Genomic DNA, 15,896 nt, shown 5'->3' with positions numbered 1-15,896 from the left:
ATCTTTATTTCTACTCTTTAAATCTCAAAAACAACAAAAATATCACTTGTTCTATTTGCCTCGTATTATTTAATTCTAACATTTATTTATTGATTAACTTTATTTCTTTACCTCCTTGTAGAATCGACCGCCCGATCTATACTACAACCACCGCTTAATTGATGCACGTTTTGGGCGATAAACAGAGCAACATGATTAGAAGCTCTCAGAGTAAAGAAAAACCCAAGAAAATCACAATTTCCTTTTTCTCTTTGGATGTCCACCAAAAAATTCAGTAGATCACCATTAAATTGAGCGGCTTATTTAGTAGTTTCACTGCTTACAGGTAATTCGAATTGATGAAGAACTTGGTAACTTTTTGGCATATTTTATACTTCATACCATCCCAGCTTTATTTCCCTTAAACTTGGCTCAAAATAACAGTACGAAGTAAACAAAAATGGTAAGAAATAATTGCACATAGAATAGTGAGAAATAGTTTATCCCTATTTTGTTTTAATTTTGAATAGAATAAATAGTTTAGGGAAATTTTTTGGTGCATCCCCATAAAGAGGCACACTAGTGCACTTCCTCGTGTTTTCGGTTCGTGAATATTTTTTGGCACAATTTTTTTTTATTGCGTACATTGTAGTTATTTAGTGCATCCTGCAAATTTTTAGAAAATTCTGAATAATTTATAGTTAAGAAAATAAGGTTCGAATAATTTGTTGCATGTGTGACTGTTTTTTTTCTTATGTGTGCGGAAGTAGGTTGTTTGTACTTTGTTTTGCCGCTGTAAATTATTCGAAATTTTCTAAAAATTGATAAGATGCTCTAAATGGCTATAGTGTACATTGTCATAAAAAAATTACATTGAAAACTATTCACAAACTAAAAATACGAGTAAATCGATGTGCCCCTTTTTATAGGGAGCAACATACAATTCCCCAATTTTTTATCCCATTAATGGAGTAATTGTAACGCTCCAAATTTCCTAATATGGTTTAGGACCTTGATTAGGAGGCTAGGAGGGCCATAATTGGTTTATTATGTTATTAAATGATTATATGCATGTTTATGTGAATTATATTATTATAAGATGATAAATGCATGCATATGAGTCCACATTTTGTTATAAGGGCATTTTGGTAATTTGGCCCATTGAGGGCATAATTGTGTATTTTGGTGCATGTTTGTGATTAATTGATAAGACCACATTACAATGGATTTGTTCGAGCCATTCGGCATGAGAAAATCTTGAGTGCAAAGTAGCGGTTTAGTCATAATGGGATTAAGTTCGGGGCTCGGGGTGAGTCTCGGGGTGAGTCTCGGGGTGATTTTAATGATTAGAGGGTTGCTGGGAATTAAAGGGTAACGGGATATGAATTATTGGTGTTTGAGAGTTTTGAGAGTAACGAGAATTGGAGGGCGTTAATTATAAATAACGAGATAGGCAGGAAATGACGAATTTGCCCTTGGTGGCCTTAAGGAGAGTTTTGTTAAGCCTAGGGGCATTATGGTCTTTAGACCTAAAGGATATATATTAACCATTAAGGTTGTAGAAAGCTGTAGAAAACAGAGTATTGCTCTTCTTCTCCTCCCAATGGTTTTTCCTTGTTTTCTCTTTGAATTCTCAAGTTCTTTTTGAGGAACCAAGCCAAGGAATCAAGTCTTGGTGATCTAGGGTTATGCTCTACCATTGAAGAGGGTGTGATTATGAGATTAAGGTGAGTTTCTAGCCATAAAAACATTAGTTCTTGCTCTGTTTTTCCAATTGAGTTCCAGCTGGTTTGTGAGTTGGAAAGTTGAGTTTCAATGGATGATTTTGGCTAGGGTTCTTGGGGTTGTGATGCCTAGGACATGTGGGGATGGTTTTGGGGTTCATTTGGGACTTAATTTGATGTTTGGAAGCATTGGAATCAAGTTGGGAATGGTGGAGTCGAAGGGAGAAGTTTCTGGGCATCTTCAGGCTGGGTGTAGCACTATAAGGGGGCACTACAGCGCTACCCAGGGATGCTTGGGGGCGGTTTTGGTTCTTGGAAGAGCGCTGGGGCGCTACCCTATTTCACCAGAATCCCGTTTTGTGTGTTTTTAAGGGTTTTTGGCTCGGGGTTTCAATCCTTAAGCCCCGGGATCGAATCTACTCACCGTGTGGGTACATTTCGAGGTCCCGAGAGTGGGGTTTGGGTCAAGACCCTATTATTGTTGATTTTCATTAATGGAGGTTATATTTGGTTATGAATAGGTGACCGCTAAAGGATTAAAAGGTCGATCATTCTCAAGGGTCGTTCTTGTTCTAATTCTCGCCCGAACCAGAGGTAAGAAAACTGCACCCTGTATATGACATGCATGGTTATTATTGAGGCATGTCGAGTGGTTAAATGTGATGCATGTGATGCACGAGAAACATGTGATTAGGGCATGCCATGAATATTGAATATGAGATTTATCAGAGCTTGAGTCTCTGTGTTTATGCATGATCCTAGTTATGCTAGCAATTGTGTAAGTAAGCATGTTGAATTCCCTACATTCGGATATTTGACATATGATATATGCTTGGTAGCATTGGTTACTTGTGTATGGCACTAACTATTCAGAATCGAAAATGGTCGCATTTTACTGAACTGAGAGTCAGAAACGGCATGAGCGTCATGAACGCAGAGCCGATAAAAGATTAGATCTAATCGATATCAGCATTGAATGACTCTGGAGCATTAACGCTGGACCGACCTGAAGGTCGATGAAAATTATAAGCGCTTGACTAGTCTAGGACTAGTTACTCAGGGCCAGGGCCAAAGGCCTAGGTGACTGTTTTGTCACATGGCTAAGGGAGCGGAATCCCATGTTGGTGACCCTGTGGTCACTCAGTAGGTTTATGTTGGGGACTGTATCACCAGATACCTATCATGTTTAAGCTAGTGAAAGGATCACTTATTTATAAAGGGAACGGAACCCACCTTAGTGACTTTTACAACTATCACTCTTCTGCTTAGGGCTATAAGCCCAGTATGGTTACCGGAACCACCAGTGTTAAATCGCTTATCTGATTAGGATTGACTTGATAGTCATCCACTCAGGAAGGCAGGATTCCTTATCCTAGATACCCATCATTACGTGAACTTATTTGCCTGCATGAATAGGGCTATATTTGCTAGGCATGCGCCTTATGATTTGATGACATGTTATTACTGATCATGAGAATATTAAGTTTTCTTGCTAGGCTTCGGCTCACGGGTGCTATGTGGTGCAGGTAAAGACAAAAGAAAGCTGGACCATCCTTGAGTTTGAGAGCTTAGGTGGCGATGTGTACATATGCAGCTGGTCGACCGCCACGGCCGAGGGTTGAAAGAGGAACTAGGGTTAAACCTTGTTTTGCCGCTTAAATCAGCTGGTTGTAAATATTTTCTTGTAATAGACCTTTAAATTATATTTTTGGGATCCTAATGTATACATTAAATGTTCTAATGAAATGTTATATCTTAACCGAAATTTTTAATCCCTAAACCGCTAATCATACTTAGTTACACGATTTTGGCCAAATGACTCGATTAGCGAGTTTAGCACTGTTTATAAGGCACACCGTAACGGTCCCTGGAGTTTAGGGCGTTACAATAATAGTGGTAATGAGTGTTGCTATTTTGCACCATAAGGTGTCCAAAACCACATGAGGTGTCACCCTATGGTTAGTTAGTGATACCCCATAATACTTATTAAATTCAAATTTGTAGTGTTAGAGATATATATTGAAAATGAAATTTAGCTCTTCATTGTTAGATATATATATATTGCCTCAATGGAAAATAGGAAGACTCTTACAACTCTAAGCAAGAAGTACAAATGACAATATGTGATTAAATAAGATTACAACTCAATAACCAAAATACAAGTAAATTTAGAAATAAGAGGAAGAAGAGAATATAAAAGCAATAGTAGAAATAAGAAATAACAAGAACAATAAGCAAAACTCTCTCACTCACATGGCCAAAGTCAAGAGCATTAGGGATCACCAACTTGAACAAGGTTTACAACATTTGTCGAAAATCTTATTTCCCCCTATCTCAAGCACCAAGGGGTTCTCTCAATATTGGAAATAGCTCTCTGGAATAATCAAGTATTTTTGGTGTATTTCTAGTCAAGTGCTCTAGTGGATAGAAATATTGTTGTCTTACAAGTGAGCAATAGGCTCCTATTTATAGAGTTTTTAGACACCTTTTGAATTTTAAATTCTACCAACCCCCATGGTTGTTACTAATGTTTAATTAGATGTTTATGGAATTAAAAATGAGTTTTGGGAGTTACATGAGGTGTTAGAACCGTTCAAGATGGAAAAAAGAAGTTGGAATTGGTTGTCAGTGTCCCTTGCTGCGACCAAAGATATTTATGGCCGCAACCACTAGCCTCTGTCCCCCAGGCCTCGGCCAGGGATTATCAATGGTCGCGACCACAGCTCCAATTTCAACAAAACTTAGCCTTTTCATTTCCAAATGGTTCTATCATTTTCCCACATGACTTTGTAACCTCTATACACATTATGGGGGTTAAAATCATGTCTCCAAGAGCCATTTCACTTATGGCTTTGGGAGTTGCAAATTTGTAATTGATTTTGTAACTCCAAAATATATTACATTTGGGCACACACATGTGTCCAATTTTGTAACTCTCAGTAATATGTTACAAGGTGTCACAAATCACATTTGTGTGACAAATCACATTTTGTCACATAATTTAATCTAACATTATATTATTTAAAATAATATAACATTCGCCCAGTTAGATTAAATAATCACTTTTTGTAACACTTATTTAATCAATCAAACATTATATTAAAATATAATATTCCTCCACTAGATTAAATAATTCCTCTCTATAGAAACTTTTGCATTGGTTCATAAAGTAAAATTTCTTTCGACTTGAATTTTACCTTAGTGTAATTATCACAAAGTTTGTTGAAATTTTGGTTGTTGAAGCATTGAACCACTATCCCTTGATAACAAACTGGTGATGACACACACACACCTTTTCTATGTTTACTTGAGACCTCAATGTCTCGCTTTTGCACTGTTAATGGCCATGTGCACATTCCATTCAAAGACTTTTCTTGAGAATGACTCCCAATTCTCATGAGGGGCGACACCACCCCTAGGTCTATATAGGTAGAACTCTTACAATATTTTGTTAGCCTAAAATATTTGTCTTTTCAAGACTGAGTTCATTAAAAAAAAACATTTTGGTTTTAACCCTCATTTTGGTAACACTCTAGCACTCATATCTCAGATGGGACAAAATTTTTGAGTATTATTACTATTCACTTGATTGACTTGTTATTACCTATTGAACCTAATACTAGTATGGTTACTAGTATTAAGATAGGTTACCATCAACCGTGAATCTCTTTAGGGAGTCTAAGTCTCATCCCTAGAGATGTAGAAATAATTCTATTTGAGTCATTTCTTTTCACATGTGTGCATACTTAAACACTTTCATTATTTTATTCAAACTTTGTTGCTAGCTATAGTTTGATTAAAATAGTTACACCATTAAAATAGTGATTTTGACTATAGTCAACACCCCCACTATTTTATACTTCAATATCTAAGATAAATATTTTCTTGAATATTAATTCTAGAAGCCTCTTTGTTTCTAAGAATTCTCCTTTATGTTTTAAATTGATTCATTCTTGAATCAAAATATTAATAACAATAACTTTAGATACCAAGCATGTCTAGATTTATCAATTCTATACACATATAGCCAAAGTAATTTAGAATGTGGAATTCCAAGTCACATATTTAATAGAATGACCAAATTAATCAACCATTATGAAAATAAATTGATTAACTTTGGAGCATCACCCTCACATTCTCACATAAAGTGAAAATATCATTTTTAAATAGCAATCTCTTTCTTTCTATTAAGTCTTTTATCCTCCAAGATAAATCTAGACTTATAATTCCCAAACTTCATCATGAGTCCTTTAAGCCACATGATAAACTCTCAATAGATCAAGATAAACAAAAAACTCAATGTTTATTTTGATTTATTTACTTGCTAAAGCAAGACACACTTCTTTGAAAGTAACATTCACTTAGTTGCTTTCTTTTATATATTTCACAAAATAAAAAATGTGAACACAAATGTCATGTGAAAATTTCTCAAAATAATCACTAATTTTTACTTTTAGTTGTCTAAATAATCTGAAAACTACTTAAGTAACTTTTGTGCATTTTCTAATAGTCTTTGAGATTCTTTTCAAAACACAACTTTGACATCCATTGATTTTTCTCACTAAGACCAATTTGAAGATGTCAAAACACTTAAATCAAAGAAAATAAACATTCATTGATTTATTTAAATACTTTGATTTCTTATACTTTAAAATTAGTTTTAAAATTAAAAATGTCCCATCATTGATAATAAATTAATCATATCACCATTTTATTAGCTCTAACCAAAATAAACAAAATTCTCATCAATTGATTCACTATGTTTGGTTTTAAGATTCAAAATTGTTTCTCCAATTTGTAATGTCCCCTCACTGAACCATTGAATATTTAAGAATTATTGGCACTAAATAATTTTCAAATATATTTTATTTGACCACACTCTAGACTCCAAGTTTATTAAGCCAATATGTCATCCCACAATTTTTGAATCCACTATGATCCATTTTTCTTACGATGGGGGGATCCTTCCAATAAAAGATGTAACCCCATTTGGTTCATCTTTTCTTATCTCATAAGTTGAGATGGTAAACACTTAAATGAGAAATTTTAATTTATCAAATTATTCTTTTATTTACCAAAGAAATGGTTACTAATCACATTAATAATCATATTATATGGCACACCATAAAATCATGATAATTCACATGTATATATCAATATACTTTTATATATTAACATAAGAAAGAATGTTAATACAATCTCATTACTATTATATAAAATAGTGTGTACCTTTTACACTTATCTTATCTTACCAGCTAGTGAAATTGGATCCATCAAACCTATCCAACCTCACTAGGTCTTGGTTCATGATCTTGATGGTCTCGTCTTCCATTGAAACAAACAAGGAATAAGCTTTTGATTGTTAGAGATATATATTGAAAAAGAAATTTAGCTTTTGATTATTAGAGGTATATATATTGTCTCAATGGAAAATAGCAAGCCTCTTACAACTCTAAGCAAGAAATACAAATCATAATATGATGATTAAATAAGATTACAACTCAATAACCAAAATACAAGAAAATGTAGAAATAAGAGGAAGAAGAGAATATAAAAGCAATAGTAGAAATAAGAAATAACAAAAACAATAACCAAAACCCTCTCCCTCACACAACCAAAGTGAAGAGCATTGAGAATCACCAACTTGAACAAGGTTTATAACCTTTGCCAAAAATCTTATTTCCCCCTGTCTCATGCACTAAGAGATTATCTCAATATTGGAAATATCTCTCTGGAATAATCAAGTATTTTTGGTGTATTTCTAGCTAAGTGCTCTAGTGGATAGAAATAGTGTTGTCTTACAAGTGAGCAATAGACTCTTATTTATAGAGTTTTGAGACACCATTTGAATTTCAAATTCTACCAACCCCCATGGTTGTTACTAATGTTTGATTGGATGTTTATGAAATTAAAAATGAGTTTTGGGAGTTACATGTGGTGTTAGAAACGTTCAAGATGGAAAAAAGAAGTTGGAGTTGGTTGTCAGCGTCCTTGGCCGCGACCAGAGATGTTCCTGGCCGCGGCCAGGGATTAGTAGTGGTCGCAGCCACATCTCCTATTCCCACATGACTTTGTAACCTTCATACACATTATGAGGGTTAAAATCATGTCTGCAAGAGTCATTTCACTTATGGCTTTGATGAATTCAAATCAAAATATGTAACATAAAATCTACACATTATTGAGTGATATTTGGGAATTACAAATTTGTAATTGATTTTGTAACTCTAAAATATATTACATTTAGACACACACATATATCTAATTTCATAACTCTCAATAATATATTACAAAATATGATAAACTACATTTTATCATATTATTTAATTTAACATTATGCTATTTAAAATAATATAATACATAAAACTTTATATTTAATTACACCAATAATAATATACTTCCTTCCTTCCCATTCTCTTGTGGTAATATATGAGCAATAAGTCCTCAATATGGACTCGAATATAAAATTGGAATTTCTTTGAGCTGCGGTTTCGGTTTTAAACAAATGGAACCTTCCAGATGTCCAGCCGAACCCACTCCCTCTCCATTCCATCGCATTGTCCTCTTTCTCTCACCCTGACCTTTTATTATGCTCAATTCATTCCTACCATATTCATAAGATTAATAAATAAATAAATAAAGGATTTTTTTTTTTGGAATTTAATAACTACAGAAATAATCAATAACCGTCGTCACAATATATAAATTGGGGGACAAATGATCATATAAATCCTCAAATTCTTCTTCGTCCCTAATCTATTTGTAAGTTTTATTTTTTTAAGAAAAGAAAGGAAAAAGGAAAAGAAAAAAAAGCAAACGAAAGTCATATTCAAGTAATCAAATCATCCTACTTTACAGAGCCCAACGAGGGTAGGTCCTACTAATCACATCACACATAAACTGATCATGACACCTCCACGTGGCATCATACGCGTCGCTTGTTCCCAATACTATACGAATACGCTTCTCCTTCTTTCTATTTTTTTTTTGTATTTTTTTTTTTTTTTAAATTCTTCTCTTTTTTTCGGTCCCTGAGAAACTAAAAGCAGCAGAAGCCATCCATATTTCAATTCTCGTCCCTTTCTCCCTCGCCTTCTCTTTTGTCATAAATCTTGACACAAATAAACCAAATCAAACCAAACCCAAGTTTCTGAATTGAGTCCAACTCAGGTTTGAATTGATCAACACAACACTCTTTTAGTCTTGTTTACTTTTTATAACGTTTTCATTCACAACTATTTAGAAGTTTCTGGTAATCTATTACTGCTGTTCTGTTTTTTTTTTATTATTATTATTTATTAAACTGGAAAACTCAAAACTGGGTCTGAATACTTCATATTCTAGTTTGATCAAAATATTTGGTATTGGTTTCTCAATCTTTAAAATGGTTTGGTTTAGACTTCACGGTTTCATGCATCATTCTCTTAATTATTAAACCATGATCATGTTTAAATGAATATCTTTTAAATCTTTAGCTAATGAAATAAGTACCCTTTTCTCCTTTTCGTTTTTCTAAAGCCTTAAAAATATATATGTATGTATTATATTTCAATCAATTTCTGTCTGCTTTTTTTTCCCTTTTAAAAAAACTCGTGCGACTGTTCTGTATTTCAAGTTAAAAATTTATTGAAGAGTGATTGGAAGATGTGATATGATATTTGCGTAATTATCCTTGAAACATATATGGATTCTGATTGAGATATTTGTTTCTCTGTAAATTTCATATGTTGTCGACACCTGGGCTGGTGGAGTTGGGCTATCATGTTTCTTGTCGTTTTTCGAAGTATCGAATTTTGTTTAGCCCTATCTAATTTTATTTTATGTTTATATTTTCTTTTTGGCTGGTGGCAGAAACGAGGAGCCATCTCATTGAGGCGGTGAGAGTTAAGGTGACACGTAATAAAATGGTAAGAAAAGAGAAGAACAACCAGGGTGCTGCTGAGGACTTGAACGTCAGCTTCGAGAAGCTTATGATGGTCGGTGGTGGTGATCGGAGTGGTGGAAAAGTGAACATGGAAGGTGGGGTTATCACTGATTGGAAGGATATTCCTATGGAGCTGTTGTTGCAAATCGTTTCGCTTGTGGATGATCAGACGGTGATCATGGCTTCTGGGGTGTGTCGTGGTTGGAGAGATGCTATTTGCCTCGGACTCACCCATCTCTCTCTTTCATGGTAATGTTTGAATGCCTTGTTCAGTTTATTTCTCACTTTTATGTGATCTTAAGCGGTGTTTTACGAGTCAAGTTTTTGCAACCTTGTTGAATCTAAGACTTAAAGTGTAAAACTAATTAAAATTTGTTGAATTTGCTTCAGAAAAGATTGGAGGAAAATTGTTTGTAGCACAAGAGTTATTGAGTTGGAAGTTTTTCTAATTCATTAGCCAGCTAGGGCTTTTGTTAATTAAAGTCTCTTTTGGCATGCCCTTTTATTTTTTTATAGTTGTTTATAGGACTTGCTCTAATAATAACAACATGAAAGTAGTTCGAATTCATCTTAGAGAAATATCTTCTTTTCTAGTTAATTAGAGACAATAAAGTCATAATTAGAATCTAACGTTTTCTCAGAATTTGATTCTGGGGGTGCTGTATAACTTTGTACAGTTTTTAAAGTTTTGTATAACAAGTTAGGATGATCGATAATTTATATTTTTCTAGAAAGCAAGTTATTTATGCTTCAAAAATCGATATTTAGCGTGGTCGTGAATGTCCATCTAATCATCTCGAGCTGCTATCTTCTTTGTTTAGGTGTACCAAGAATATGAACAACTTGGTCCTATCACTTGCTCCTAAATTCACAAAACTGCATACTCTGATTCTGCGTCAGGATAAACCACAACTTAAGGACAATGCTGTTGAGGCTATAGCAAACTTCTGTCATGATCTGCAGGTCCTTGATCTCAGTAAAAGCTTCAAGCTTAGTGATGATTCCCTATATGCTTTGGCTCGTGGTTGTCAAAACCTTACTAAGCTCAATATCAGTGGCTGCCCTGCTTTCAGTGACGTTGCTCTTGCACATCTTGCTAGTTGTTGCAGAAACTTAAAAGTTTTCAATCTTTGTGGATGTGTGAAAACTGCAACAGACAGGGCTCTGCAGGTATAAGCTCTTCCAAGTTCCTCCATGTTTAATCTGAGATTGTTCTTACAAATTTCTATATTATGTTCAGGCTATTGGGCGTTACTGCAATCAGTTGCAGTCTTTAAATCTTGGATGGTGTGAAAATGTCAGTGATGTTGGAGTTATGAGCTTAGCATATGGTTGCCCTGATCTCAGATCAGTTGACTTGTGCGGATGTGTTCTTATAACGGGTACTAACGAATTAAGATCATGAACTGGTTTTGAAAGGCCATTGTAATTATAATAATTCTTTTTAACTTGGTTTTATTTCTCATTTTGATGATAATGATTATTTAAGTTTTAACCCTTTCCACATTTGGTTTTTTCAGACGATAGTGTGATAGCTTTGGCAAATAGGTGTGTTCATCTCAGATCCCTTGGGCTGTACTACTGCCAAAACATCACGGACAAAGCAATGTATTCTTTGGCCCAGAGTCGAGTGAAGAACAAGCCTGAAACATGGGACGAGGAGGAGGGCCTTAAAACTCTGAACATTAGCCAATGCACGGCGCTTACCCCTCCGGCTGTTCAAGCAGTGTGCGACACATTTCCATCGCTTCATACTTGTTCAGGCAGGCATTCACTCATCATGAGTGGCTGTTTGAACTTAACATCTGTTCACTGTGCATGCGCTTTTCAAGCTCAGTTCCGCAGCCCCACCATGTTGCATCCTTCAGCTCATTAAAACTCACTGGACTATGTCAAAAGTGGCCTTTGGACACTCCATAAAGAAGTGTCTTTCCCTTGTAGATAGATACGTGTTATGTGTCAAAATGTTCAGAACGTAGCTGCAAGTGTTTTTCTGAACCTGCAGACTATGAAAAATACTTATATTTTACTTTTGCCAGATTTTCATTTATGAAGTGGGAAAACTGGGTGGTTGTTCCAAGCTTTCTAGGCCCAGTAGTGTATGTTATGTGCGAGTGTGGTGGCATAATCTCATCGTGTTATTGAACTATTTGTCCATTTCAACGGTAAAGTTACAACCATATCTAAGATGAATATTGAGTACCAGGCTTAAAGAGATTGAAATCGGTTTAACTATAAGATATATCTATCTTCCTTTCGAATCCAGACTTGTTGGTCAGTGATTGAAAGATCGCAAAACCCATACGAAAAGAATTTCATTTGCTTGTAAAAGTAGTAAATGTTTGCAATCAGAAGGTCCATGTCAAATACTACACATTGAGAAGTTGGCTAGCAGAGATGTGACATAGAATGAGATGACAATTATGTGTTGTTGTAAAACAATACAGAAAATAAAAACACAAATTAAGAGCTTGCTCCGTTCTAAGAACTCAAAGTTGGAGTGGAAAATTCCATCAATGCACGTGAAACCTTTTCTTATATTTATTTCGTGATATACACCCAATTGTTGGACTTTAGCTCTTAGTTCATTAATGGTAGCAGAATACAAAGTTATGTTGTCATTTCACAAGGAACAGCATTGAGTACTGGATGGTTGATGTGTATTGATAACTCATTTGCTTTTGTACACAATCTCTTCATCGTCCACATCGAACGCTGGGTTGCAAAGGCATCTAAAGAGTCTACCAATTCCCTGCCACAACAGAAAATAGTTGACCAAGCTCAATTTATTATCTTCAATACATGCATCACTGAATGAAATGTTGTCCATTGCTTAAGTAACACTTTGAAGTAAGTATATAATTTCATACGGATTACTTGCCTGAGTTAGAAATGGTGTTCGATACGAGAGTGGTCTTGGTGAGTCTTCTTCACTGTCAGAGCTGCTGTCATCATCGTCAGTATCAGCTTCATTCTTCCTTCTGGAAGTCCCGCCATTTCGAGCATGTTTTTCCTCCTGACGCCATAATCTTTAAAACTTTAAGTACCAACATGGCTAATGTATCTGTTATTTCTATTTAAATATAAAAATTTAGTGTTGTTTTGAGAAAAGAATACTGCAAGTATTTGACCTGAAACATCTTGCCTAGTAATTTGAGAGCCACAGCACGAACTTTAAGTTCTTCTCTCTTAACATTATTCTCCTTGAGCACCTGAAAATCACATGTAGATACATGCATATAATATGTATATAATAGAGAGAGGATTGCTTTATAATGAACGCTCTTGGACAATGAAAAACAATGGCTCTCACCAATTGGCAAACATGTAAAAGGGTTACTTCAATATCAACAACATTCAACTTCCACAACGAGTTCATAAGTGTGTCTTTGTTTAAGCGAATGTGGGATTCTAAATCGTTTTCGTGGCCACTTCCATTTCCCTCCATCTTAAAATTTCTACGCAGGTCTTCCTGGAGTTGTAATAACTGAAAGGCACCTGAATGTTGTTTGTTTACGTCATAAGATCAATCAAGCCAACCATGAAGCATGAAAGCATATACAATGATATATAGTACGCTGTACGCACACACCTTTTGCAGCAGTTAGCTGGGACTTCCAGAAATGTCCTTTGTTGCGAACCCACTCAGCCAAGAATGGCACTCCAAGGAATATGGCTTTCTTTCCAAGCTCTAGTGCTGCTTGCCTCGAGTATATGTAGCCGATGGTGTTTAACATTTCAATTCCAAAAGCTGCATAATATAAGCGTCTAGTATGAAATAACTTGTTACTAGCTAGCCATAGAAAACTAAAAGGTACCTTAATCAAACCTGCATCAGAAAGTCGTTTCGCTTCAGATTCGGCGTGTCTTATGAACCCTTCTTTGTCACCTTGAACATACTGATTTAGAAAATCTTTCAATAACCTTGCTAGCTTTTCTTCTCTTTCTCGTTGGACAGCCTTCATTAACCAATATTAAGTTTATAAAAAGTTTGTTCTGAACTCTAATTCAATCCAAACTAGTAAGAACCTACATGTTTGTGTTTGAATATGATGAAAAATCATGAACCTTTGAAGAGACTTCGGGTCAGAAAATTTTCAACGTGTAATGTTTTTTAGAACATACTTGCCTTCAACTTATCATGTAGTTTCCCAGGGTTTTCACTTTCTCCAACTAGTTCAGAAGAAGCCATTGATGCCACTGCTAGATGTCCTACATAGTCTTCAAACAATTCACTTCCAAATAGAAGAGCAAATACCGCTGTAGGGTCAAGCATGGTTTCCCTTCAAAGTACAATTACAAGGATATGAGCTTAGTATTACTATAATCAGTTCAGTAAAGAGTTTGATTAGCTGAGCAAGTTGCTCGATTGTCGAGTCCGGTAAGTAGTTCCGCGTGTTCTTTCAATTCCATTTGTTTTACAATAAAGTAGATATTATATAATATAGGCATAGAAAAATGAGAAATTACCTTGATATGCTGTACTTTCCATTACGATCATATGCATCTCTTTGCACTGGATCACTTAAAACTTGGTAAGCCTCACCTAGTACCTGCGCCAACATTTACAATTAAGGAAAAATTATAATAGGCTGGATCCTGATAAACCCCCCCCCCCCCCCCCCCCTCCGTAAACTACAATTAGATAAAGTTGACACACCCTTTTCCTTATTTTTCTTGAATAGGTATAAAAGTAAACACTTGATTGTGTCAGAGTGACTTGCCTGAAATCTTTCAGCAGCCTGAGGATCGTTTGGATTTTTATCTGGATGAACTTGCCTTGCCTATACAACATATACCATTTTGGATCATATTATTTTCTTTCAACTATATCACTTAAGAAAAATAATATCAATGAACAATTTGGTCCCTATATGAGCAAAGCAATGTAAAGGTATGGCAATCACGTGAGTAACGCAAGATAAGGATAAGAAAACTTGATACACACAGGTAATTGAGATTTGTTTTGTTATATTTTTTTTATAAAAAAAATCCACATATTTTCATAAAATTGATCAAAATGGCAAATAATGAACCTTGAGATAATAAGCCTTGCGAATTTCTTCCTCAGAAACAGAAGGAGTGACACCAAGGACATCATAGTACTCGGTTTCCTTTACCATGGTGGCTCTGGTTAGAAGCTGAGAGTCAGATCGAAGGACTATACTACTGAGAGAAAGATGGGAAAGAAAAGTGGTAAGTAAGAAAGAAAGAAAGAAAGAAAGATGGGTGACATTGAGGACATGAGGGAGCCCCACGAGCTTAGTTGCCTTTCCAGTGCTCACACCAATAAACTAATCCTTCAAACTGCCTTTCCGCGGGAGCATTTACACTATTTTAACTGTCACCATAGTGGCGCTTATCATTCGTTTTTCAATTAAAAAGAAAAAAAAAAAGAGTTCAGAGCTGTCTGTGGGCTGGGTTTGTTCTGATGCAGGCCTTGTGTCACTCCACTGTGTGAGTGGGATCCACGTGGGTCAACATATTAATTGGGCCTTGAGCATGACTTGTCCCTCTAAATTATGGCCTAGTAGGGTCCTTACAAAGGCTCTGATCATTGGGGCCCTCTTTTCTTTGACCGGGCCTTAGAATCAGGCCTGAAAGAAATGGTAAACTTCTATCCTTTTCAGGTAGAGAAGCAAATTTTCTCAACAGACATTCCTCGCCTAAACCATAAGAGAAAATTGGTTTTTTTTTTTTTTTTTTGTCGTCTTAATTTTTTATCATTTCTAACATTTAGTTCTTAAAAATTAATTTTGTATCAATTAGGTTTCTAATTTTTTCAAATCATATTATTTAGACTCATAAATAATATTTTTATTTCTTTTTTCTTTCAAAATATATAAATAAAATATAAAAATTTATGAATTAATCTTAAAAAAAATAATTTATAATAATACCAATCATGATATTGAAATTTCTTTATAAATTAAATTAGTTTTTCATTAAAAAAAATTATTACCTGTAAATTTTTAATATTAATAATTGAACATCACGAGATTATCAATATTTATAATATACATATTTATTTTTTATTTTGCAAATTTTTTATATAATACAACTTATAACTAATTATATATATGCACATAAATAACTTTATATACACTATTATTAAGTTTTAAAAAGAATGTATGAAATAAAAATGTATAAACATAATAAAAATTTATAATATCAATATAATCGATATAACATAGTTATTAATATTAATTATAAAATAACAATGTAGGTAATAATATTTTTTTAATAAAATATTAATTTAATTTATAAAA

The 15,896-nt window shown here is 34.5% G+C and overlaps 2 protein-coding genes across 4 annotated transcripts; one reads left to right on the top strand and one right to left on the bottom strand.

Annotated features, from left to right (window-relative positions):
* Positions 1-8,713: 8,713 nt before the first annotated feature.
* LOC133777531 (F-box protein SKP2B) lies at positions 8,714-11,820 on the top strand. Its single transcript, XM_062217188.1, has 5 exons — positions 8,714-8,873; positions 9,555-9,876; positions 10,449-10,797; positions 10,868-11,009; positions 11,148-11,820. The coding sequence occupies exons 2-5, from the start codon at positions 9,608-9,610 to the stop codon at positions 11,501-11,503; spliced, it is 1,116 nt and encodes a 371-aa protein (XP_062073172.1). The 5' UTR covers positions 8,714-8,873; positions 9,555-9,607; the 3' UTR covers positions 11,504-11,820.
* A 109-nt stretch (positions 11,821-11,929) lies between these two features.
* On the bottom strand, positions 11,930-15,016 carry LOC133777530 (chaperone protein dnaJ 10). Of its 3 annotated transcripts, none has more exons than XM_062217185.1 (11): positions 14,862-15,016; positions 14,664-14,757; positions 14,352-14,411; positions 14,098-14,180; positions 13,757-13,910; positions 13,457-13,586; positions 13,220-13,378; positions 12,941-13,125; positions 12,745-12,839; positions 12,509-12,656; positions 11,930-12,379 (listed from the first exon to the last, which is right to left on the bottom strand). In XM_062217185.1, exons 1-11 carry the CDS (start codon positions 14,870-14,872, stop codon positions 12,299-12,301), a joined length of 1,200 nt encoding a protein of 399 aa, XP_062073169.1. In that variant the 5' UTR covers positions 14,873-15,016; the 3' UTR covers positions 11,930-12,298. The 3 variants fall into 3 exon arrangements, with proteins under 3 accessions (XP_062073169.1, XP_062073171.1, XP_062073170.1); XM_062217187.1 differs by having other exon boundaries at positions 12,509-12,643; positions 12,759-12,839; positions 14,862-15,013; XM_062217186.1 differs by having other exon boundaries at positions 14,664-15,016.
* Positions 15,017-15,896: the final 880 nt, after the last annotated feature.

Source organism: Humulus lupulus, chromosome 5 (genome assembly GCF_963169125.1).
Source record: "Humulus lupulus chromosome 5, drHumLupu1.1, whole genome shotgun sequence".
Lineage (NCBI taxonomy): Eukaryota > Viridiplantae > Streptophyta > Magnoliopsida > Rosales > Cannabaceae > Humulus > Humulus lupulus.
The sequence above is the reverse complement of the archived record's forward strand: the minus strand, read 5'-3'. Positions and strand labels throughout refer to the sequence as shown.